The sequence below is a fragment of the Oncorhynchus kisutch genome, linkage group LG8 (assembly GCF_002021735.2).
Source record: "Oncorhynchus kisutch isolate 150728-3 linkage group LG8, Okis_V2, whole genome shotgun sequence".
NCBI lineage: Eukaryota > Metazoa > Chordata > Actinopteri > Salmoniformes > Salmonidae > Oncorhynchus > Oncorhynchus kisutch.
In genome coordinates this window covers 67,214,809-67,241,428 of record NC_034181.2, presented here as the reverse complement: position 1 = coordinate 67,241,428, position 26,620 = coordinate 67,214,809, and the positions used below count along the sequence as shown (strand labels likewise).

The 26,620-nt window shown below is 45.1% G+C and overlaps 1 protein-coding gene across 5 annotated transcripts in view; it reads left to right on the top strand.

Annotated features, from left to right (window-relative positions):
* The first annotated feature begins 1,800 nt into the window (after positions 1-1,800).
* Positions 1,801-26,620, top strand: part of LOC109894996 (myocardial zonula adherens protein-like) — a 28,970-nt gene continuing 4,150 nt past the window's right edge. Inside the window, exons 1-8 of one of the 5 annotated variants that reach the window (XM_031830936.1) lie at positions 1,806-2,052; positions 2,178-2,360; positions 3,400-3,480; positions 18,761-18,847; positions 19,809-19,976; positions 20,186-20,278; positions 20,409-20,522; positions 21,085-21,237. In XM_031830936.1, coding sequence (XP_031686796.1) covers positions 2,295-2,360; positions 3,400-3,480; positions 18,761-18,847; positions 19,809-19,976; positions 20,186-20,278; positions 20,409-20,522; positions 21,085-21,237 — 762 coding nt within the window. In that variant the 5' untranslated portion in view covers positions 1,806-2,052; positions 2,178-2,294. Of the gene's footprint in view, positions 2,361-3,399; positions 3,481-18,760; positions 19,698-19,808; positions 19,977-20,185; positions 20,279-20,408; positions 20,523-21,084; positions 21,238-26,620 lie in introns of those variants that run through there. The other 4 variants (XM_031830937.1, XM_020488653.2, XM_020488652.2 and 1 more) reach the window with 4 other exon arrangements.

Genomic DNA, 26,620 nt, shown 5'->3' with positions numbered 1-26,620 from the left:
AATTAAATATTCTGGGCTTGAACTGTTTCTCCCTGGAGGCCTGCTGAGGTCTGAGCTCGACTATCAGATCGGCTCCAGTATGAATCTAGTCATTCTTGAAAGACCAGCCAGGTGGAAACAAGAGTAACACTGTTGAATCAAGTGCCTCCCAGAAGCAAGACACTAAGATCACAATCAACACACCTTACCTGACATATAGTACTCATGGGATAGTGAAATATGGCATCTGAGTTTGATACATCCCCGTGTTACTTTAAGAAGTGATCGGTATAGCATGAAAGGGGGCTGGCTGACTCAGAAGTAAACAAAACCATGGTGGTTAATGGTTAACCTTAAAGTGTGGAAATAACACTCATATTATTCAGACAATTTACTTACTTTACATATTGGCGCTTTTTTGTTGAAACACATGATATATTTCAGTTGAAGTTTTCTATGCCTCCTATCAATGCCTATGTACAACATGACCTGTTACGCAATTGGTTTTACTATGAGACCAAAGAAAATACCCTGAACATTAGTTTAGTTTCTATGTGTCTGTTTCTGCTGAGGGAGGACATAGAGTTGTGACCATACCAATGCCAGGAATGTGATCCCCCATTTTGACATGGAGAAATGTGTCAACTACTTCATGCATTTTTCTCAAGGAAGGTACAGTAGTATATTTATCTATATTTTCACATTCAATGCAAACTCTGGAAGGATCAGCAATCACTCTTTGTCAAAACCCCCTCCTATAATGATCAAATATCAACTATCACATTTTAAATGAGCAGCCTACCATATCATCAACACATTTCACCCCAAGCCTTAAAACACTATCGAAACCTGAATATAAGCAAACAGATATCTGTCCATACAACCTTACTGTAATTCAACTCACACATGATTTCCCACAAACCATTCAATGTCTATAATGCATACACTCAATACTGCTACTGTACCAGAAGCAGTCCTGCCTAGCTACCAGTTTACACCTGGTGCTAACATACATTCTTTGTCCTGATCTTGTCCACATTCTGATTGTGCACACATTTTAAAGATAGGTGTAGACGATTAAAGGACGCATTGTGATCTGATTGCGATCAGATCTTTCTGACCACCTTTGGAGGTAGTCAGGGACCCATTGTATCTGGATATCAATCAAGTGTAAACAGATCTGGATGGTCAAACCATTTACCACTAGAAAAGCCTGGCCTCGAGGGACCCCCATTCGAGCCAGCGATTAGTCTTTTGGACGTAAACATTCTAACAGTCTAATAAATACATTTCATATATGCCATTGCAAAAATAATCGTTGGTTGTGTTTATGAAGGTCTTAGGTAACAATAGAATATGAAAGGAAATGTATTTCAAATAAAACAATTTCATGTAACTGCATACAATAAGTACAAACGAAAAACCACTAAAACACCACAATTCAAGTGGTAAAATCCATTAAAAACACCATCATAAAGATCAGTAATTATTCATTTGTTAAGGGCAGGTCTTCAACAACATTTTGAAACGTCATTTTTTTCCTTCTTTTTTTCTTCTGAAGAACAGAATGGCATATTCTGAAATTAAATATATGACAATACTTTGAGTGATTTGCATACAGGGAGACCCCAGGAAATCTGGTCACAATGGGGACACAGTGGACGGATAAGAGCCACATTTTAAAACCATGTGTAGAACCAACAAACCTTGATCAGAAAGTGATTTGATCATATTGATCAGATCACGAAACCCACAGGTAGGGGCAAGGTGTAAACGAGGCTTCTGTTGATGGATGGCCCATCCCCAATGTGCCATAGAGCTCTACCTGTCCATGTTTGTGACAGCCCAACCCAGGTGGGCGGCGCAAAGCAAGAGAGTGGGAGAAATGTGGCCCGACAGGTCTGATGGGAGGCTCAGGGAAAGAGAGAGAGAGGCAGTCAGCCAGGTGGAGTCAGGTGCTGTCTACAGTCTGGGCTGGGACAGTGTCATAGTTCTATACAGTAGTAGAGCAGTAGGGACTGTGTGGAGCTGGGCTGTAGTCTAGCCCCTAACTGACTGACTGGCACTCAACAGGTATACCAGGCCTTGTTTATCAACTGGAAAATTAATTCTACATAACACTGAAGAGAGAAACTTGTCAGAGTGGATCTTTCTTTCCCCTCCCGTCTTGTTCATTCACTCTCTAGTCTCTCTCCCAGGGGCTGGAGCTGCGGGCTGTGAGAGTTTGTACAGTAGTCTGGAAAGAGAGTGAGAGGAAGAGAGGGAGGGAGAGAGGAAAAGAGAGAGCAGGGGAGTAGACAGAGGCCAGGGGAGACATGCTACGCTACAGCTCACCAGGATCGGTCACCACCACCGAGGACAGTCCAGAGCAGCCCAGTGAGGTAAGGAGCCCCAGGGGGCCACTCTGTCCCAGGATAGAACCCAAACATCACTCATTCACCTGTCAGATGAGTAGCATGGCGTGTTGGTTTGTGTAAGTCAGTGTGTTTGTAGACTATCTGGTGTTTGTTTGCTTTTGTCTCCGCTCCCCCCATTCCCCGTTCGCTTTTCTCTCTCTCAATCTGTTTTCCTCACGTCTGGCTGCTCAAAGCTAGTTTTCGTAGCATGTCTACATCACAACTAATCATTCTCACTTTTTGAGTGTTTGCCGGTGTGTTGGAATTTTGCATGTGGCTCAGGGATATGTGTATCTGTTTGAGCTTGTAATGAGAGCCGAGTATCTGGGAGGCAGGGCTGTCATGTTTATTTGATCAGCCCAGAGCACCTAGCAGACCACATCTTTAAACTGCCAATAAAAGCCATTCTCACAGCTAATGAAGTGACACCAAAGGATTTATAGCAAACATAAAAGCCAACATGGAGTTGGATTACTCCTTATGATGATTACAGCATCATGTTTCACTCTCAACCAAGAGATTGCTTTAGCAATTAACACCTTTTAAGAAAGTTAATTATTCCCATTGACTTACAGTATGTATGACTAATCAGATCCTAGGGCACCTTGATTCTAAAGGGATGTGTTGTAAACAAAATAGTGCTAGCATGAAGTGGTATAAGGCATTTTGATGCTGTTACCTCATTGCAGTTACATTTGCATAATTTTTGTTTGTGGTTTCACAGTCTATAATTATAAATACTGATGGTGACCTGTTGTATTTGGACCCCATCAGAAACATTCCACTGCTTATTGTAACACAACAATCAGGCTCATTACAACACAAATGTTGTGCTCACATGCTTATCACATTACATATGAACCGATCCATTTTTATGTCATAAAGAGTGACACTGGGGAACACAACACATTTGAGTTTTCATCCAACTATGATATTGATTGCTGGTGCATGAGCTTGAACTGAGTGACCTTGACATTTTCTTTTTATGTCTGTGTGTGTTTCTGTCTGTTTTTGATTCCCCCAGAGGAGGATCCGGCAACTCAGACTTACTCTTCATACAGGAGACAATGGACAGAATGAGACCAAGAAACCAACCTCAGACACAGTGAGTCCCAAAACACACACCGAGTCAGCCTCACACACCCAGTCAGCCTCACACGTCTTCATCTTCACCACCCTATGGATCCTGGATCTTATCTTTTCCTTCTCTCCCCTCCCTTAATCGTCGCTTCCTCAACCTGTAGTCAGTGCGCTCTGCCTCACTCCCTTTCTTATTTCACGGCCCTCTCTATCCCTCAAACACACACAAATCAGGTGGGAATGTTTGTGAACTAGGAACCAGCTTTTATCCAGTTTAAGAAACATTCCATGGACTGTCTACACAATACAGAGACTGAGAAAGGTGGAACCACTGAGATTTACTGCTGTTATGTTATCTGGGCTGTTGGTTATGCAATTGTATCCACACAGGGGTGTGTACACCACACACACATACATACACAGCTGTGTCTGATTTTCACAGCACTCTGCACAAATTTAGAAGGTGCGTGTCCCTTTTCATCTACAGTAGAACTCTCTTCAGCATGCACAAGCCTAGCTGACGACAGAATTACACAGAACCGCATGCTGTTGTCTATTTTCAGATGCCATATATCATATATAATGTACACGGCACATGATGACATCTTACTGTAAAATTGTATAGGTCGTCTTATACAAATGTTTAGCCAATAAACAATCACTAAACAATCATGGAACTCTTTTTAATTACACGGTACCTACTTAATACACATGGGTAGCCTACGCCATAATAAATAAAGAGGTGGTTTGCCATTTTGCTCTGTTTGTGTTGAGAAGCTGTGGTCTGGCAAAGTTACATCAGCTAGTTTGTCATCTAAGTGTTTGACAGCACTCAGTGTGCTGCTTGGAATCACATTGAGGTTAGGGGAAGTATGGTTTCGGTCGCTCCTCCACAGAGACTGAGATAGTGACAGAAAGCAGAGAGATAGGTCCATGCTGTTCTTTGTACCTTGTACACTGTTTCTATAACCTGCCCCACCCCTTTGTCATCACAGTTCAGCTGATAGAAGTGTGACTAATGGTGTAATCTGATGGTGTTTCCCTTCAGGAGGCTGTGCATGTTTACAGCATTACTACTGATAAAAGACGACAGCCAGGTCAGGGTTGACAAGAGAGCAGCACAGAGGAGAACAACGTTGGGCCCTAGTTAATTAGGGCCCAGAGTTTTTCCTGGTCTAGTTATGTGGTCTGGAAATACTCAGGGCCCTGCTGATGACACAACACATCTGTGCCAGTCGTATGGGGGCCGTGCCACACTGCCACGGCCAGCTGTGCACTCCAGTCTGCAATGTGGTATCAGTCTGTGCTGAAGCTAGGCCCACTTAACGAGCCAACCAGCGCTAACGAGAGCAGCGCTCCGGAGCAGCCAGGACATATTGCACATTACATTAATAATTATCCCAGCCCATTAACTTCAGAGGCCTTACAGATAGAACATAAACAGAGGATTAGTATGTAAGGACGCACAGTGGGAAAGGAGGAGAGAAGGATGATCAAAGTGCCCCCCCTCCTACCACATCCCCTCTAGCTTCCCTTTATCTATTGACTTAGCAGGCATGTTGAAGGCAGCTGAAATTGACATGACTCTTCCCTTGTTGTCAGGGTTTCAGTCAGTAATACCAATTCAGTATTCATCAGTACAGTACTTTGAGTGAATAAAGCAGTAAGCAGATGACGTCACTACTACCGTTCAAAAGTTTGGGGTCACTTAGAAATGTCCTTGTTTTTGAAAGAAAAGCACATTTGTGTTCCATTAAAATAACATAGAATTGATCAGAAATACAGTGTAGACATTGTTAATGTTGTAAATGACTATTGCAGCTGGAGAAGGCTGATATTTAATGGAATATCTACATAGGCGTACAGAGGACCTGTCACGTTCTGACCATAGTTTTTGTGTGTTTTCCTTGTTTTAGTGTTGGTCAGGACGTGAGCTGGGTGGGCATTCTATGTTGTGTGTCTAGTTTATCCATTTCTATGTATGGCCTGATATGGTTCTCAATCAGAGGCAGATGTTATTCATTGTCTCTGATTGGGAACCATATTTAGGTAGCTTGTTTTGTGTTAGGGTTTGTGGGTGATTGTTTCCTGTCTCTGTGTTCTCTGCACCAGATAGGACTGTTTTCAGGTTTTGCCACGTTTATTGTTTTGTAGTGTGTTCGTGTTGAGTTTCTGTTATTAAAGAACCATGGACACTTACCACGCTGCGCATTGGTCCTCCGATCCTTCTTGCTTCTCCTCCTCAGATGAAGAGGAGGAGGAAAACCCTTACAGAATCACCCACCACAAATCAAATCAAATCAAATCAAATTTATTTATATAGCCCTTCGTACATCAGCTGATATCTCAAAGTGCTGTACAGAAACCCAGCCTAAAACCCCAAACAGCAAGCAATGCAGGTGTAGAAGCACGGTGGCTAGGAAAAACTCCCTAGAAAGGCCAATACCTAGGAAGAAACCTAGAGAGGAACCAGGCTATGTGGGGTGGCCAGTCCTCTTCTGGCTGTGCCGGGTGGAGATTATAACAGAACATGGTCAAGATGTTCAATGTTCATAAATGACCAGCATGGTCGAATAATAATAAGGCAGAACAGTTGAAACTAGAGCAGCAGCACAGTCAGGTGGAAGTTGAAACTGGAGCAGCAGCATGGCCAGGTAGACTGGGGACAGCAAGGAGTCATCATGTCAGGTAGTCCTGGGGCATGGTCCTAGGGCTCAGGTCAGTTGAAACTGGAACAGCAGCATGGCCAGGTGGACTGGGGACAGCAAGGAGTCATCATGTCAGGTAGTCCTGGGGCATGGTCCTAGGGCTCAGGTCCTCCGAGAGAGAGAAAGAAAGAGAGAAGGAGAGAATTAGAGAACGCACACTTAGATTCACACAGGACACCGAATAGGACAGGAGAAGTACTCCAGATATAACAAACTGACCCCAGCCCCCCGACACATAAACTACTGCAGCATAAATACTGGAGGCTGAGACAGGAGGGACACCACAACAGGACCAAGCAGCGTGGTAACGGGCAGCAGGAACAGCGGCCGAAGACACAAGACTCCTGGACGTGGGAGGAAATCCTCGACGGGAGAGGACCCTAGGCCAAGCCAGGGGAGTGTCGCCGTCCCAATGTGCAGCAGGAGAAGCAGCAGGAGCAACAGCAGCAGCAGCAAAAGCAGCAGCAGAAGAAGCAACAGAAGCAGCAGAGGAAGCGGCAGCAGCATCAAAAGCAGCAGCAGGAGAAGCAACAGAAGCAGCAGAAGAAGCAACCGCAGCAGCAGCAGCAGCAAAAGCAGCAGCAGCAGCAAAAGCAGCAGCAGGAGAAGCAACAGAAGCAGCAGAAGAAGCAACAGCAGCAGCAGCAGCAGCAGCAGAAATGTCAGGATTCCTGTACATGGGATGATGTGTTGGATGGCAAGAGTCTCCCGTCTGTCCGGAGCTGCTAGAGTCTCCCGTCTGTCCGGAGCTGCTAGAGTCTCCCGTCTGTCCGGAGCTGCTAGAGTCTCCCGTCTGTCCGGAGCCGCTAGAGTCTCCCGTCTGTCCGGAGCCGCCAGAGTCTCCCGTCTGTCCGGAGCCGCCAGAGTCTCCAGTCTGTCCGGAGCCGCCAGAGTCGCCAGTCAGCGTGGAGCCGCCAGAGCCGCCAGTCAGCCAGCATCCGCCAGAGCAGCCATTCAGCCAGGATCCTCCAGAGCCGGCATTCAGCCAGGATCCGCCAGGGCCGCCAGTCAGCCAGGATCCTCCAGAGCCGCCAGTCAGCCAGGATCTTCCAGAGCCGCCAGTCAGCCAGGATCTTCCAGAGCCGCCAGTCAGCCAGGATCTGCCAGAGCCGTCAGTCAGCCAGAAGCTGCCAGAGCCGTCAACCAGCCTGAGCTATCTCTCAGTCCTGAGCTACCTCTCAGTCCTGAGCTACCTCTCCGTCCTGAGCTACCTCTCCGTCCTGAGCTACCCCTCCGTCCTGAGCTACCCCTCAGGCCTGAGCTACCCTTCAGTCCTGAGCTACCCCTCAGTCCCGAGCTACCTCAGTCCCGAGCTGCCCCTCAGTCCGGAGCTGCCCCTCAGTCCAGTGGGGCCCTTTGTTAGGGTTCCTAGGCCAAGGTCGGCGGCGACGGTCGCCACTCAAAGGACGCTAAGTAGGTGGACTAAGACAATGATTGAGTTGGGTCCATGTCCAGCGCCAGAGCCGCCACCGCGGACAGATGCCCACCCAGACCCTCCCCTATAGGTTTAGGTTGTGCGGTCAGAGTCCGCACCTTGGGGGGGGGGGGGGGGGGGGTACTGTCACGTTCTGACCATAGTTCTTGTGTGTTTTCCTTGTTTTAGTGTTGGTCAGGACGTGAGCTGAAAAGAACATAGAATGCCACCCTAGTCACACCCTGACCTAACCAAAATAGAGAATAAAAGCCTCTCTATGGCCAGGGCGTGACAACTGTTGACGTTGAGACTGGCCATTTTTTGAGCCTGTAATTGAACCCACAAATACTGATGCTCCAGATACTCAACTGGTCTAAAGAAGGACAGTTTAATTGCTTCTTTAATTAGCACAACAGTTTTCAGCTGTGCCAACATAATTGCAAAAGGGTTTTCTAATGATCAATTTGCCTTTTAAAATGATAAACTTGGATTAGCTAACACAACGTGCCATTGGAACACAGGAGTGATGGTTGCTGATAATGGGCCTCTGTACGCCTATGTAGATATTCCATTAAAAATCTGCTTTTTTTTGTTTACAGCTACAGTAGTCATATACAACATTAACAATGTCTACACTGTATTTCTGATCAATTTGATGTTATTTTAATGAACAAAAGATGTGCTTTTCTTTCACAAACAAGGACACCCCAAACTTTTGAGCGGTAGTGTACATCCAATATTAAAGGTCAGCATCCAACATAGAGAGCGACTATCGTAAAAGTCTGTGGGCTGTCCTTGACACTGGATTCTTTCATGGTTGAACTCGCTGTATGTAATCGTCAGAGCAATTGAAAATATAGGTAACTATAGGTAACACTCCCATATTGTGTACATATTCTTGGTTTGTTAGTCCCCTCAAAATGCCTTAGACATCTCTTTTGTCCCACCCCAACACATGTGGAGACCTCACCTGGCTTAACTGGTGCCTCCAGAGACGAAACCTCTCTCATCGTCACTCAACGCCTAGGTTTACCTCCACTGTACTCACATCCTACCATACCTTTGCCTTGAATCTATTCTACCACGCCAAGAAATCTGCTCCTTTTTATTCTCTGTCCACAACGCACTAGATGACCAGTTCTTATAGCCTTTAGCCATACCCTTATCCTACTCCGTTCCTCTGGTCATGTAGAGGTTAACCCAGGCACACTTCTATTCCCCCAGGCACTATCATTTGTTGACTTCTGTAACCGTAAAAGCCTTGGATTCATGCATGCTATTTAGGGATAGGCGTCCCGTCAACAGGGACAGTTATAAATCACGATCAAAGAATTTAGAGAAACAACAAATGTCGGTACATATACATGTAAGTGTCTTATATTGGCCGAAAACTTAAATTATTGTTCATATAACTGCACTGTCCAATTTACAGTAGCTATTACTGAGAAAAGCATTACCATGCTATTGTTTGAGGAGAGCTCCTAACAACAAGCACGTTTTTCACCACGATTGGTTTGATACATTCACCTCTGAAGGTGAAATGTGTACTTACATTCTGAAATCTTGCTCTGATTTATCATCCAAAGGGTCCCAGAGATAACATGACATTTCTTTTTGTTAGATAATCCTTTTTCATATCCTAAAAAGGTCCATATAGCATGCACGATCGATTTTGTATTTCCACTAGCTCAATTTGCAAAGAAAGGAATCTGTGAAAATCTAACCCTAAACGTTGTTTCAACCAGTCAAATCACATTCGTATTTATTCCTCAGAGATCCTAGAACGTAACCAGACTTCACTATATCATTAGGGGTGTAGTGTATATCCTATAGGACACCAAATTTGGTCAGAGAGCGACGCCTTCATGGCACGCCGATGACGCGGGCAGTCTTCACTTGATCGACTGTAACTTTGTAAAATAAGCACCAATCGGGGTCAAACAAAGCTTGCTTGATAGCCAATGAGCAGGCCAATGAGCCCCATATATGCCACAAAATGTAGCTGCTAACCTTGTGTGACAGCAAGCTATGAAAACTGGGTGTTTTGAAAATGTTGAACTTATTATATGGCTACTAATACTGGAAAAGCTAAATCCAAGTATACAGATTTGACAATATTCTTGCAGTAAAATGTAATGTGAATGTAAATGTCTCCTTCACAATTTGCCCAAATGTACCTGGGTGACTTCGCACTAAATGTCATGTAGTTTTCTCATACTTCATGTTATCACATACACTGCTTCCATCTTGTGGACACCATAGGAATTACAACCAGAGTGATGGCTAGATGTGGAACCTTTCTGTAGTATTCCTACCTTTAATTCACATTTCCACAAACTTCAAAGTGTTTCCTTTCAAATGGTACCAAGAATATGCATATCCTTGTTTTAGGGTCTGAGCTACAGGCAGTTAGATTTGGGTATGTCATTTTAGGTGAATATGTAAAAAAATTGGTCTATCCCTAAGATGTTTTAACATCAGAAGCCTCCTCCCTAAGTTTGTTTTATTTACTGCTTTAGCACACTCCGCCAACCCTGATCTCCTAGCCGTGTCTGAATCCTGGCTTAGGAAGGCCCCCAAAAATTCTGAAATTTCCATCCCAACTACAACATTTTCTGCCAAGATAGAACTGCCAAAGGGGTTGAGTTGCAATCTACTGCAGAGATAGCCTACAGAGTAATGTCATGCTATCCAGGTCTGTGCCCAAACAGTTCGAGCTTCTACTTTTAAAAATCCACCTTTCCAGAAATAAGCCTCTCACTGTTGCCACTTGTTATAGACCCCCCTCAGCCCCCAGCTGTGCCCTGGACATCATATGTGAATGAATTGACCCCCATTTATCTTCAGAGTTTGTACTGTTAGGCGACCTAAACTGGGATAATCTTAACACCCCGGCCATCCTACAATCTAAGCTAGATGCCCTCAATCTCACATAAATTATCATGGAATCTACCAGGTACAATCCTAAATCCGTAAACACGAGCACCCTCATAGATATCATCCTGACCAACCTGCCCTCTAAATACACCTCTGCTGTCTTCAACCAGGATTTCAGCAATCACTGCCTCATTGCCTGAGGCCGTAATGGGTCCGCGGTCAAACGTCCACCCCTCATCACTGTCAAACGCTCCCTAAAACACTTCAGCGAGCAGGCCTTTCTAATTCACCTGGTCCGGGTATCCTGGAAGGATATTGACCTCATTCCGTCAGTAGAGGATGCCTGGTTATTCTTTAAAAGTGCTTTCCTCACCATCTTAACTCAGCATTTCCCATTCAAAAATGCAGAAATAAGAACAGACATTGCCCTTGGTTCACTAGAGATTTGACTGCCCTTGACCAGCACAAAAACATCCTGTGGCGTACTGCATTAGCGTCGAAAGACCCCGCGATATGCAACTTTTCAGGGAAGTTAGAAACCAATATACACAGGCAGTTAGGAAAGCCAAGGCTAGCTTTTTCAAACAGAAGTTTGCATCCTGTAGCACAAACTCCAAAAAGTTCTGGGACACTGTAAAGTCCATGAAGAATAAGAGCACCTCCCCCCAGCTGCCCACTGCACTGAGGCTAGGAAACACTGTCACCACCGATAAATCTACGATAATCGAGAATTTCAATAAGCATTTTTCTACATGCTTTCCACCTGGCTACCCCTACCCCGGTAAACAGCTCTGCACCCCACACAGCAACTTGCCCAAGCCATTTCTCCTTCACCCAAATCCAGATAGCTGATGTTCTGAAAGAGCTGCAAAATCTGGACCCCTACAAATCAGCTGGGCTAGACAATCTGGACCCTCTCTTTCTAAAATGATCCGCTGCAATTGTTGCTGCCCCAATAACTAGCCTGTTCAACCTCTCTTTCGTATTGTCTGAGATCCCTAAAGATGGGAAAACTTTCTCGGTCACCCCTCTCTTCAAAGGGGAGACACTCTAGACCCAAACTGTTACAGACCTATATCTATCCTACCCTGCCTTTCTAAAGTCTTTGACAGCCAAGTTAACAAACAGATCACCGACCATTTCGAATCCCACCACACCTTCTCCGCTATGCAATCTGGTTTCCGAGCTGGTCATGGGTACACCTCAGCCACGCTCAAGGTCCTAAATGATAACTGCCATCGATAAAAGACAATACTGTGCAGACGTCTTCATCGACCTGGCCAAGGCTTTCGACTCTCTCAATCACCGCATTCTTATCGGAAGACTCAACAGCCTTGGTTTCTCAAATGACTGCCTCACCTTGTTCACCAACTACTTCTCAGATAGAGTTCAGTGTGTCAAATCGTAGGGCCTGTTGTCTGGACCTCTGGCAGTCTCTATGGGGGTGCCACAGGGTTCAATTCTCGGGCTGATTCTTTTCTCTGTATACATCAATATGTCACTCTTGCTGCTGGTGATTCTCTGATCCACCTCTACGCAGACAACACCATTCGGTATACTTCTGGCACTTTTTTGGATATTGTGTTTCCAGACGAGCTTCCAGACAAGCTTTTTACAACACTCCTTCTGTGGCCTCCGACTGCTCTTAAATGCAAGTAAAACCAAATGCATGCACTTCAACCGATCGCTGCCCACACCAGCTCGCCCGTCTAGCATCACTAATCTGGACAGTTATGACTTAGAATATGTGGACAACTACAAATACCTAGGTGTCTGGTTAGACTATAAACTCTCCTTCCAGACTCATATTAAGCATCTCCAATCCAAAATTAAATCTAGAATCGGCTTCCTATTTCGCAACAAAACAAAACAAAACATCCTTCACTCATGTTGCCAAACATACCCTCGTAAAACTGACTCTTCTACCGATCCTTGACTTCGGCAATGTCATTTACAAAATAGCCTCCAACACTCTACTCAGCAAATTGGATGTAGTCTATCACAGTGCCATCTGTTTTGTCACCAAAGCCCCATATACTACCCACCACTGCGACCTGTACGCTCTCGTTGGCTGGCCCTCGCTTCATATTTGTCGCCAAACCCACTGGCTCCAGTCATCCAGTCACTATAAGTCTTTGCTAGGCAAAGCCCCGCCTTATCTCAGCTCACTGGTCACCATAGCAGCACCCTCCCATAACATGCGCGCCAGCAGGTATATTTCACTGGTCATCCCCAAAGCCAACTCCTCCTTTGGCCGCCTTTCCTTCTAGTTCTCTGATGCCAATGACTGGAACGAATTGCAAAAATCACCGAAGCTTATATCTCCCTCAATAACTTTAAGCATCAGCTGTCAGAGCAGCTTACTGATCATTGCACCTGTACACAGGCCATCTGTAAATAGCCTACCCAACTACCTCATCCCCATATTGTTATTTATGTTTAGCTCCTTTGCACCCCAGTATCTCTACTTGCACATTCATCTTCTGCACATCCAACACTCCAGTGTTTAATTTATCAATTGTAATTATTTCGCCACTATGGCCTATTTATTGCCTTACCTCTGTCATGACTGTCCTGATCAGGTCAGGTTACAGGAGACCACAACCCTACAGATTATCTCTCAACCCCAACAGAGGAGGAGAGATCTAGGGGTCTGAAGATGTGGGGGTTTTATGACCCCTCACGCCCCTGGTAAATCTCAGGCCACAGACAAATTCCTTTGTCCTGTTACTATGGAGAACCAGCCTCAGAACAAATAAAGGCACTTTGGAACAATGGTTTCCGTCAGCCACAATGGTGGTCATGACGATAGATGGAATATGAAAATGTATGTCATTTTTGTTTTGTTATTTAACGGTTAATAGATGACGTTATTACGAAAACATTGTCACGTGAAGAGTTTTCCTAGTATATGTTTGATGTTTATACATTGTACGTTGTGTGGAAAATGTCCAAATCAAAAGGAATGTTTTGGTAAAGATGAAATGTGAAGTTAGTCGTCTAAAATTGGATTTGAGAAAAACCTAGACCTTGCTCTTAACTTGGTACGCCCAGAGAATTGCTCTAAAGGCGGTTACGCCCACTTCTGACCCAAGGGTATAAAACCTGTGAGTAAAGAATTTACAGAGGAGACTACGTGACCCAAGCTGCAGCCAAGGTCTAAAAAGTAAACGAACCCAGAACGCAACACAAGTTTGAAGACAAAGAAATATTTTTCTACCGAAGCTACGGATGAGTAGCTGTGTCTAAGCGGGTGAATTCAAGCCGGACCCCCTAGCACGATTCGCTGGGAATGGATGCTATCTAAACGGTTTCATCCCTATGCTGTAAGCTCTGAGCTACAGAGTTGTCTGTCCTCAGAAGACCCTTTCCAGAGCAAGGGTGAGGGAACAGACTCCTAAGCCAAAAGGACACTGACATCGTGAGGATGACCAGAAAGGTGCGCCGGAGAAGTGCGTCATCGAGCAGCCTGAACGGTCCACGCAGAGAATCCTCTGAGGTCTTCCCCACGTAATTACATAATTATATTCTAAGAGCGGCAGTTTGGGGCAAGGCTAGGGTTAGAATAGCATAGCTAACAAATTCACCCAAATGTATATTTCTCTCGTGTACTTAATTTTTTCTCTCTCTCTTTGAAATCCCCATTTTGGGTAACACGCGCCATAGTGTGTTGGCCCGTTATACTAAGTTCTAATCAATAGCCTATAATATGTTTTGTCTATGTGTATCTTTTACCATCATTTTAGCTTTCTAGTAAATAAATATTCAACTAAGATTGGTGTGGTACGAACTGGTTAATTAGCGGCTGTTTTAAAAATCGATATTCTGATATTCTTTGAGTTAATTTGGGAAATAGAAACTCAATGAAACTAATTTTCCCATGGTGCCCCAGGTTAATGAGTTAGTAATTGCTTGATTCAGTTAATCACGCAATTAGAAACGTTTAATCATTTGATGAGCAACAGTCGTCATATTAACTAATACAACGTCACGACACGTCATCTTACTACATTTGCACACACTGTATATACACTTTTCTATTCTGTTATTGACTATACGTTTGCTTATCCCATGTGTAACTTGTTTGTGTCGCACTGCTTTGCATTATCTAGGTCAGATCGCAGTTAGAAATGAGAACTTGTTCTCAGCTGGCCTACCTGGTTCAATAAAGGTGAAGAAAGAAAAAAAACACTTGGAAGTGAAACCTGGGTAGCAGGAGACAACAAGACTGTGGTGCCACATAGAGATGGAGAGGACGAAGGGAAAAGGACAATGACGAAAGTGGTGATCTACCATGAAATTAAAAGGGGTGTGTCCTGTCTCCCTGTGGGAGACAGGCTTATCAGTGACTCTGACCTGGATGTGGTGTAATGCATCTGCTCCTTGTGAACTGCCTGGAACTGTGGCACAGAGGTGCTAGAATGAAAGTTTACATGCCTGCAACGTAAGACCCCCACTGCCACAATGTGCTTGAGTCAAAGGATGGTGTTTTCGACGTTAAGGCCATTCAATCAAATGGGTCACATTAGAAAAATGTTTTACTTCTACATGACATGTACTGTATAGAAAGAAATGAAGAAATGAAATAAAGCTCAGGGCACTAAGCAGTATTAGCGGTATATAGCACAGTAGAGTCTTTCATTATGCAAGCAATTTTGATACACAGTCAAGCTTAGGTAACATTGTCAATTAAAGTAGTGAATAGTAAACTCTTAGACGAAAAGGTGCTATCTAGAACCTAAAATGATTATTCGGCTGTCTCAATAGGAGAACCCTTTGAAGAACCCTTTTTGGTTCCAGGTAGAATCCTTTTGGTTCCAGGTAGAACCCTTTTGGGTTCCATGTAAAACCCTTTCCACAGAGGGTTACCCATTGCTTTTGATTTTGAGTTCTTCAGACTAGGCCTCTCTCATCTGGTTTTCCATGAATAAATAACACTGTCAGTTCAGTGAGGGTCACATTCCTTTGGCAGGACATTAAAGCTGTTTTCACAGCCCCTTATCTGACTGGATAGAGGAAGAAAAATCTGTTTCTGTTACAATTCAGCTTCAAATGCTGAAACACCTATATTGTAATATTTAAAACGCAATAGAGGCTGACATATGAAGTTCTTTCAGAGGGTGTGTACAGTACCGGCCATAAAACATAATGACGGCCATTCTTCTCTCCCATCTGTTGGAATTCACATTGCCTATTTGGAGCCCCTCGTAATGTCAGCCTGCTCTCTCTCTGTGGATTATCTGGTGTGGAAATGTGAAGCAACGTCCAGCTCAGGAGGCCATGAAACAACAGTGGCGTCATTATTCCCCATCTCTTATCTCTGCTGGATGGGCGAAGGACGCCTTCTCTCTCTGGCTGGATGGGCTGCAGAGCAGAGGTCTTGGATGATGTTCCTCTGAGCTAATATTTGTTTAGTAGGGAAGCTTCTCTTTTCTCTTCTAAGAAACAAGAGCTTTTTAGTTGTTGTCCAAAATATACAGTACCAGTAAAAGTTTGGACACACACTCATTCCAGGGTTTTTCTTTATTTGTACTATTTTCTACATTGTAGAATAATAGTGAAGACATCAAAACTATGAAATAACACAAAAAAGTGTTAAACAAATCAAAAGAGATTCTTCAAAGTAGCCACCATTTGCCTTGGTGACAGCTTTGCACGCTCTTAGCATTCTCTCAACCAGCTTCATGAGGTAGTCACCTGCATTTCAATTAACGGTTGGGCCTTCTTAAAAGTTCATTTGTGGAATTTCTTTCCTTCTTAATGCGTTTGAGCCAATAAGTTGTGTTGTGACAAGGTAGGGGTTGTAACGGTTTTCTTCTGGTGAAAGAGATGCGGACCAAAACGCAGCGTGGTTATCTGGAAGATCCTGGCTGACTGGCGGATCCTGGCAGACTGGCGGATCCTGGCTGACTGACGGCTCTGGCAGATCCTGGCTGACTGGCAGTTCTGGCAGATCCTGGCTGACTGGCAGTTCTGGCAGATCCTGGCTGACTGGCAGTTCTGGCAGATCCTGGCTGACTGGCGGATCCTGGCTGAATGGCAGATCCTGGCTGACTGGCGGATCTGACGGATCCTGGCAGACTGGCGGCACTGGCGGCTCCTGGCTGACTGGCGGCACTGGCGGATCCTGGCGGCACCGGCGGCTCCTGGCTGACTGGCAGCACCGGCGGCTCCTGGCAGACTGGCGGCACTGGCGGCGCCTTGCAGACTGGCGGCACTGGCGGCTCCTTGCAGACTGGCGGCACTGGTGGCTCCTTGCAGACTGGCGGCACTGGTGGCGCTGGGCAGACTGGCGGCACTGGCGGCGCTGGGCAGACGGGTGGCTCAGGCGGTGCTGGGCAGACTAGCGACTCTGATGGCGCTGGGCAGACTGGCGACTCTGATGGCGCTGGGCAGACAGGAAGCTCCGGCAACGCTGGAGAGGAAGGCTCTGGCAGCGCTGGACTGAGGAGCTCTGGCGCCTCTGGATTGAGGGGCTCTGGCGCCTCTGGACTGAGGGGCGGGAGCTCTGGCAGCGCCGGACAGGCGGGAGACTCCGGCTGCGCTGGAGAGGAGGAAGGCTCTGGCAGCGCTGGACAGAGAAGCTCTGGCGCCTCTGGCCTGAGGTGCTCCGGCGCCTCTGGACTGAGAGTGGCGCTGGCGCCTCTGGACTGAGGAGCGCTGGTTCCTCTGGACTGAGGGGCGGAAACTCTGGTAGTGCCGGACAGGCGGGAGCACCTGTGTTGATGGGACGGAGAGACAGCCTGGTGCGGGGTGCCGGCACTGGTGGTACCGGGCTGGGGACACACACCTCAGGGCGAATGCCTTGCATACTACGCCAAATCAACTGCTCTCTCTCTTCACTCTCCCCCAATTCTATTAACACCTCCTCGAGTGTCTCCTCATCTCCCATCCGTTCACTCTCCTCCATTCTGTCCAATAATTCCTCGACCCTCTCAGACTCAGCCCTCAGCTTCGCCGATAGCTCCGATAACATCCATGGCTCCTTACGGTAAACAGGGGGAGTTGGCTCAGGTCTGGCTCCTGACTCTGCCACACTCTCCCTGTGCCTCCCCCCAATAAATTTTTGGGGCTGCCTCTCGGGCTTCCAGCCGCTCTGCCGTGCTAGCTCCTCATAATGCCGCCTCTCTGCTTTCGCTGCCTCCAGCTCGGCTTTGGGGCGTATTCCCCTGGCTCTGCCCAGGGTCCTTTCCCGTCAAGGATCTCCTCCCAAGTCCATTTCTCCAAATAGTGAAGCCTCTCCCACTGCTGCTGTTGCCCCTGCTGCACCTGTCGCTTCTCCTGCTGCTGCTGTTGCCCCTGCTGCACCTGTCGCTTCTCCTGCTGCTGCTGTTGCTGCTGCCTCTGTTTACCACGCCGCTTGGTCCTTGATAGGTGGGTGGTTCTGTAACGGTTTTCTTCTGGTGAAAGAGAGGCGGACCAAAATGCAGCGTGGTTATAATTCATGGTTCTTTAATAACGAAACTATACATGAATAAACTACAAAACAAGAAACATGAAAACCCGAAACAGTCCCGTGTGGTACAAACACTGACACAGGAGACAACCACCCACAAAACCCAACACAAAACAGGCTACCTAAATATGGTTCCCAATCAGAGACAATGACTAACACCTGCCTCTGATTGAGAACCATATCAGGCCAAACATAGAAATAGACAAACCAGACACACAACATAGAATGCCCACCCAGCTCACGTCCTGACCAACACTAAAACAAGGAAAACACACAAGAACGATGGTCAGAACGTGACAGGGGTGGTATACAGAAGATAGCCCTATTTGGTAAAAGACCAAGTCCATATTATGGCAAAAACAGGTAAAATAAGCAAAGAGAACCGAAAGTTCATCATTACTTTAAGACATGAAAGTCAGTCAATCCGGAACATTTCAAGAACTTTGAAGGTTTCTTCAAGTGCAGTCGCAAAAACAATCAAGAGCTATGATGAAATTGGCTCTCAAAGGAAAGGAAGACCCAGAGTTGCCTCTGCTGCAGAGGATAAGTTCATTAGAGTTAACTGAACTTCAGATTGCAGCCCAAATAAATGCTTCACAGAGTTCAAGTAACAGACACATGTCAACATCAACTGTTCAGAGGAGACTGTGTGAATCAGGCCTTCATGGTCAAATTGCGGCAAAGAAACCACTACTAAAGGACACCAATAAGAATAAATGACTTCCTTGGGCCAAGAAACATGAGCAATGGACATTAGACCAGTGTAAATCTGTTCTTTGGTCTGATGAGTTGTGAAATATCTCCAGATATCGTGAGCACACAGTTCATTTGTTTCTGTTTGTCTTCTCAGCAAGAGGAGAAGGTTGTCAATGGAACATGGAAGAAGAACAGACTCATCCAGAGAGAGAGGCCAGCTGGCAGTGAGTCACCTGTACAGGTAAACTACCACAACCACAACACAAAAAGCTATCATGGTTTCCCACATAGAGGCTTTTGAAAGGGAAAGTTACAGAATGTTATGGTGAGAATATGGGAAGTAACTTCCTGAATTTGTGGTCAACTCTGCTATTGGTGTGTGAAACACAAATATTCAAGCTATGCACTGTATATAAACAAGAACATTAGAACCTTTTGTACTATACTTGATATAACCTATCCTCAGATAATTCCAAGCATTGATTATGTCGATATGTAGTATTGGGTACAACCCTCTGCCTCTGGTTGAAACAGAGGTCACATGGACCTGTGTGCACAACCTGGTCTATCATACTAATTTGAGTGTCCTGGATTTATCGTCAAAGGAAAACAGATTCACCTTTCATGGTTTATATTGGAATCTGTGGCATAGTAGGACAGGCCATTGTTTTGGCTCCTCTATTGTTGAATAATGTAGGGTGGATAAATGCGAGCTGGCTGCCTGTCTGATCATAACAATGGAAACATATTGCTTCTTCACACAGTAAGACTTATTTATTATGAGACTTTGATAAGATTCTGTATCTGTGTCACTCAGTGGATTCCTCTCATTATTGTATGTTACTGTAAGATAACATGAAGGTGCTAGAGCCACTTCCTGATACTGCTGAGCTACAAAGGACCTGTGTCAGTGTGCACCTGTGCTCCTTGAGAGCCCTGTTGGAGAGGAACAAAAGCAGAGAGACAGCGGGAGCTCATATACTGGGTTGCAGAAACATGACACCCTCACTGCACCCTGTTTCCATCCCTGCTTCCCAACCTCCAGATTCAAGTGCTCAGCAGCTATACTTGAAATACCTGGGCATGCGCAAGTATGCAAGCGCACAAACACTCACATAGAGGCGAACACACACACACATCTACAGGCTGGTAGAAAGTGTGCCTAGATAGAAACCTGACCGGGTTGATCCTGTCTCCCTCAGCAGCTCAGAGCAGCGACCAATGGGGAGCTAGAGACGTCGCTGCAGCGGCAGCACGGGCCCAAGGTGTACGGTGTGTTGCAGAGGACAGGCTCGGACAGACAGCAGGAAGTGATGGCGTGCGAGTGGTCTGTCAATCACCTGAGGGATGAGATGAGGTACATCAAGGAGGTGAGTGGAGATGGAGAAGATAACGATGAAGCTGATCCAAGTTAAGGAGTGTAAACAGAGCAGAGGCCTACAGTACAGTACACCTGACAGGCCTGCAGGGTATCCAAGAGCTAACACCAGGATTCTGTAACATGGACAACATTATGGATTTGCTAATCAAGCAATAAGGATGGATTACTTCAATCGTGTGTTATCTCTGTGCTGCACAGGTGCGAGATTCCCTGGAGAAGGTCAGCGAGCGGATGTACGGCCAGGTTGGAGGAATGCAACAGTCGATGCAGAAACTATCACAAGACATCAGGGTAAGACAATACACGAGGCACACATGACTAATAAGATAGCTAACAGCTGGAAATCCTTTCTCTTTCAATTTCTTATAAACACAAAATGGATACAAAATCTGAGAATTGGGTGTGCTATGTGTCTCTCCAGACTGCCAACTCCCAGAGGAAGACTCTGGAGAAAGAGGTGAAGGTTCGGACTGCAGCCATGGACAGCTTCGACCAGATGAACAACTCCCTTATATCTGCCAACATTGACCTCCAGGTACAGGATCAACGACTGTCAAACAGGCCTGTTACTGTCTCGTCACGGCCATCCCACTGGGCACAGACGTCAGTTCAATGTCTAGTTTTGATTTACATTTGTGAATTCAATGTGAAATCAACCAAAAATGTCACCCTGTCATTGGATTTAAGTTAAAAGTTAGCTAAAAAAATATGAAATTACCTTAAGTTGATGGCTTTTTGCAAATCCAATCAGTTTTCCACTTTGATTCAACATCATCACATAGAATTTTGGGGTTGAAATGATGTGGAAACAACATTGATTGAACCAGTTTTTGCCCAGTGGGATGTCTCATAACCCCCCCATGGAAAGTCTTAATCCTCTCAAACAGAGATGTGCAGCACTATACTTCCTTCTTCTACTGATCTGTGGAGAGTGAAAGATATCCTGTCTGGTTCATTATACATGTTTGTTTTATAAAGTAGCTCTTAGCTGTTAATCTTAGTTTCAGTGTATGAGTCAACCTCTTCTGCTCATGATTGCTGCATTCAATAATGTCCAGGGTTGGTTTGAGGAATTAAAGAACTAGCTTCCTTTGCAGAAATCTCTTCTAGAGAGCTGTCACAATCGTGTGGACTCCCGGGATGAGATGAAGAGTCTGAGAAACTCCTTTCAACAGGCTGAGGAGAGGCTGAAGGAGAGGGAGAGGCAGCTGGAACTTGCCCAGGCTGAGAACCTCACACTCAAACTGAAGGTAGAGTACTACTGTAAACACAGCACACCAGCACCACACAGTGGCACAGGCCTGGTAAGTGTTTGCTTTTTGTTTATGGCGCACAGGATACACCATCCTCACCCTGAACGAGTTCCATGAAGTAGCAACAGTCATCACAATTGTTAAAAGGTTATAAAAACAATTCCAATAAATGCAAAAGTTGGACAATGGAGGAAGATACTCAAAACTTTCTGAATTTTTTTAATCAATTAGATGGATGGTCTAGTCTAATGGTTAGGATTCGGTGCTCTCACCGCCGCGGCCTTTGTTCGATTTCCAGTCAGGGAACACACTATTTGGCTCCCGAGTGGCGCCACGGTCTAAGGCAGTGCATCTCAGTGCAAGAGGCGTCACTACAGTCCCTGGTTTGATTCCAGGTTGTATCACATCTGGCCATGTTTGGGAGTCCCATAGGGAGGCAAACAATTGCCCAGTTAAATAAAAAATTTATTAAAAAAATGGACAAATAATGAATATACAGGGATCTTGGTGGGAATTGAGTTGTTAAATTTGTCAAATTTGCAGTTATATTTATATATGCATACATTTTGTAATGGTATCAGGTATTTTCTAAAAAATGGCCCCGTGTTATGCCGTGAGGCGCACGGTGTCCCCGGTGCGCAGGCATAGCCCGGTGCGGTACATAGCAGCGCCTCCTATCGGCCGGGCTAGGTTGGGCATCGAGCCAGGTGCTCAGCGCATCTGGTCTCCAGTGTGTCTCCTCGGGCCGGGGTACATGGCACCAGCCTTACGCATGGTGTCCCCGGTTTGCCAGCACAGCCCAGTGCAGGCTATTCCACCTCACCACACTGGCCTGGCTACAGGTAGCATTCAACCAGGTAAGGTTGGGCAGGCTCGGTGCTCGAGACCTCCTGTGCGCCTTCCACCTCCACGCACCAGCCCCCCGTTGGCAGTCCCCCGCACCAGGCTGTCTCTCCGTCTCCATCCTACAGGTCCTCCCGACTGTCCAGCGCTGCCAGAGCCTTCCTCCTGCCCAGCGCTACCAGAGTCTCCCGTCTGTCCTGAGCTGCCAGAGTCTCCCGTCTGTCCTGAGCTGCCAGAGTCTCCCGTCTGTCCTGAGCTGCCAGAGTCTCCCGTCCGTCCTGAGCTGCCAGAGTCTCCCATCTGTCCTGAGCTGCCAGAGTCTCCCGTCTGTCCTGAGCTGCCAGAGTCTCCCGTCTGTCCTGAGCTGCCAGAGTCTCCCGTCTGTCCTGGGCTGCCAGAGTCTCCCGTCTGTCCTGGGCTGCCAGAGCCGCCAGTCTGTCCTGAGCTGCCAGAGCCGCCAGTCTGTCCTGAGCTGCCAGAGCCGTCAGTCAGCCAGGAGCTGCCAGAGCCGTCAGTCAGCCAGGACCTGCCAGAGCCGTCAGTCAGACAGGAGCTGCCAGAGCCGTCAGTCAGACAGGAGCTGCCAGAATCCCCTTTCACTCCGGAGCTGCCGGAGTCTCCCGCCTGTCCGGTGCTGACGGAATCTCCCGCCCGTCCGGTGCTGCCGGAATCTCCCATCCATTCGGGATCCGTGGCTTGGGTCCTCAGTCCGAGGTCGGCGGCGAGGGTCGCTGCGTTAAAGAGGCCACGGAGGCGGGTAGAGAGGCGGAGAAGGACTATGGTGGAGTGGGGTCCACGTTCCGCGCCAGTGCCGCCACCGTGGACAGACACCCACCCAGACCCTCCCCTATAGGTTTAGGTTTTGCGGCCGGAGTCCGCACCTTTGGGGGGGTACTGTTACGTTCTGACCTTAGTTATTTTGTTTTGTCTTTTGTTTTAGTATGGTGAGGGCGTGAGTTGGGTGGGTTGTCTATGTTAGTTTTTCTATGATTTTCTATTTCTGTGTTTGGCCTGGTATGGTTCTCAATCAGAGGCAGCTGTCAATCGTTGTCCCTGATTGAGAACCATATTTAGGTAACCTGTTTTCGATTGTGTTTTGTAGGTGGTTATTTTCTGTCTAGTGTGTTTTGTCACCTTACAGAACTGTTTCGGTTTCGTTTCTTTCTCTTTGTTATTTTGTTTAGTGTTCTGAGTTTAAATAAAAATCATCATGAACACATACCACGCTGTGCTTTAGTCCTCACCTCATTCCAACGACGATCGTTACACATACACTACCGTTCAAAAGTTTGGGGTCACTTAGAAATGTCCTTGTTTTTAAAGAAAAGCGTTTTTTTTGTCCATTAAAATAACATTAAATTGGTCAGAAATACAATGTAGACATTGTTAATGTTGTAAATGACTATTGTAGCTGGAAACGGCTGTTTTTTTATGCAATATCTACATAGGCGTACAGAGGACCATTATCAGCAACCATCAATCCTGTGTTCCAATGGCACGTTGTGTTAGCTAATCCAAGTTATCATTTAGAAAACCCTTTTGCAATTATGTTAGCACAGCTGAAAACTCTGTCCTGATTAAAGAAGCAATTCAACTGTCCTTCTTTAGACTAGTTGAGTATCTGGAGCATCTGTTAATATGGCCTGAGTTCTGTCGCTAAGATAACTTTGAAACCATAAACAGGCTGTATATCCCAGGCCTATTTTTGATAACTTCTTCTGCAAAACAGAATGATCAACAGTGTCGAACGTCTTTGACAGGTCAATAAACAAGGAGGCACAGCTCTTTTTAGCATCCAAGGCATTGACAATATCATTAATAACTAGCATGGCTGCTGTGGTAGTACTATGCCCAGGCCTAAACCCTGATTGGTTTACATTAAGAATACAATTATCAGATAAAGAGGAGCAAAGTTGTACATTAATCAAGGATTCAAGAATCTTAGCTAAACAAGGTAGTCTTGAAATGGGGCGATAGTTGTCAAGATCATTTGTATCCCCACCGTAATGGAGTGGCCGCACATATGCGGATTTCCATGCTTCTGGAATACTTCCTGATAACAATGTTAAATAAAAAATGTGGGCTACTGAGCCAGCAATGAAGGGATCTGCACACATAAGCAGACCAGGGTCCAAATGATCAGCCCCTGTGGATTTATTTTTGTCTAATGTTAGCATAGCATCCAGGACTTCTTTATCAGTGAATCTTTGAAAAGAAAACTCCTGACCAGCATTTTCAATATCATTCAATAGATTTTCACCATCAACATCCAAACTACTATTTTCAAGAGCTGGCTTTGAAATACATTTAAATATCTAGCCTGTAGAAATAAAATGGTGATTCAATTCATTAATGATATCAATTTTGGCAGTAATAGGGCCAGAATCTAAATGAATGTATTTGGGGAGAAGAGGAGACACAACCGCTTTCCAAAATGTAGCTGGGTTCCCCGTACATTCAGATAGTGTATTAACATAATAATACGATTTAGCTTTTTTTAACCTCTTTTGGGTAGGGGGCAGTATTTTGAATTTTGGATGAATGAGGTGCCCAATGTAAACTGCCTGTTACTCAGGCCCAGAAGCTAGTATATGCATATGCATGGTAGTATTGGATAGAAAACACTCTAAAGTTTCCAAAACTGTTAAATAATGTCTGTGAGTAAAACAGAGCTGATATGGCAGGCAAAAACATGAGTAAAATCCATCCAGGAAGTGAGATATTTTTGATATGGGTACTTTTCTATTGAATTCCTATACAGTATCTAAATGGTTAGGACCCAGATTGCAGTTCCTATGGCTTCCACTAGATGTCAACAGTCTTTAGACATTGTTTCAGGCTTGTATTCTGAAAAATTAGGAAGAATGAGACCATTTTGTAAGTGGCGTGCAGAATGAAGCAGAGCTCGTTTGTTTTTCCTTTCTACTGAATACGCTATTGTCCAATTGAAATATTATTGATTATTTAGACAATAGACAACTTGAGGATTAATTATAAACATTGTTTTACATATTTTGACGAACTTTACCGGTACTATTAGGATGTATTCGTCTGCATGTTATGACTGCCTTTGAGCCAGTGGATTACTGAACAAAACGCACCAACAAAACTGAGTTTTTGGGACATAAAGAGGGACTTTATCGAACAAAACAAACATTTATTGTGTAACAGGGACTCTTGTGACTGCAACCATATCAAGATCATCAAAGGCAAGTGATTAATTTTATTGTTATATTTGACTTTCGTGACTCCTCTACTTGGCTTGAAAATGTTTGTATGCTTTTGTTAGAGGGGTGCTGTCCTCAGATAATCGCATGGTATGCTTTCACCGTAAAGCCTTTTTGAAATCTGACACAGCGGCTGGATTAACAAGAAGTTAATCTTTAAACCGATGTATAACACTTGTATTTTTATGAATGTTTAATTTGACTATTTCTGTATTTTGAATTTGGCACTCTGCAACTTCACCAGATGTTGGCCAGGTGGGAGCGTCCCACCTGCCCATAAATTTTACACACAGATTTCTCAATCCCCCTGAAAGACTGGCAGTCTGTGCCTGAGTCTGTGAATCTAGCTTTGGCCCAGGCAGCATCTATGTTGTGTATGACTTCAGATAGCTCTGGACTGAACCAAGGGCAAGACCTATTTTTAATTATCCGTTTTTAAAGGGAGCATATTTATCTACAATACAATTGAAAACACTTGAGAAGTGGCATTGTTGAATGCTCGTTTCTGATTGGCTTGAACGGCATTCTAGATCGTGTATTATTTTCCTATAAAGCATGGTATATCAGCTTGGTAAAATTCAATGGCTATAGTTAATTCTTACATGTTCTATGTTTGAGCTAGTTGTGATGGTTTGGTTAGCTAAACCAAAGATTTGAATAATTTATCTCATTGTTATATCTGTGGCTAAACGAACAACTCTGTTTTGTTTGATTACCAAGGCAACTACTGTAGCTATCTAGTAAACGTGCTAGCTATAGTGGATGTTGAACATATTTCTAGCGGCAATAGCCATGGTATAAAAAGGATAATCAATTTGGGTCTCTATGCATTCTCTGGACAATAATGCAACTCTGGAATGTTCTAGAGTGGTGGAACACATCTTCCATTTCTTTGATTATTTTCCATATAACACATCGCCCCTGGTTGATTATTCCCTTGCATAAATTGGTGGAACGGGGCTGCAACCACCAAACACTTGCTCTGTCTAGGCCTACCTGCAGTTACCTGTGCTGTCTAGACTGCCTAATTAATGACTGTTGTTGTCACGTTCTGTTGCATAATTCAACAAGTGTGTCAATAGCCTCGGATTAAAAATCAACAATTTGCGATATCAGACAGACATATCACCATAATCCAAGTGTTCATTTTCAAAAGTTGCTTTCATTTCAGCGCATGTAACTATTAAATTCACAATTTTAAAGTTATCGTTCTTCTCTTTCTTTTGGTGTAAAGTCCAGAGGACGTGTTAAAGCCATGACAACGTTGCATGGCCGTCTGCATTGGCCATGCAGAATTTTGGGTGATAAGG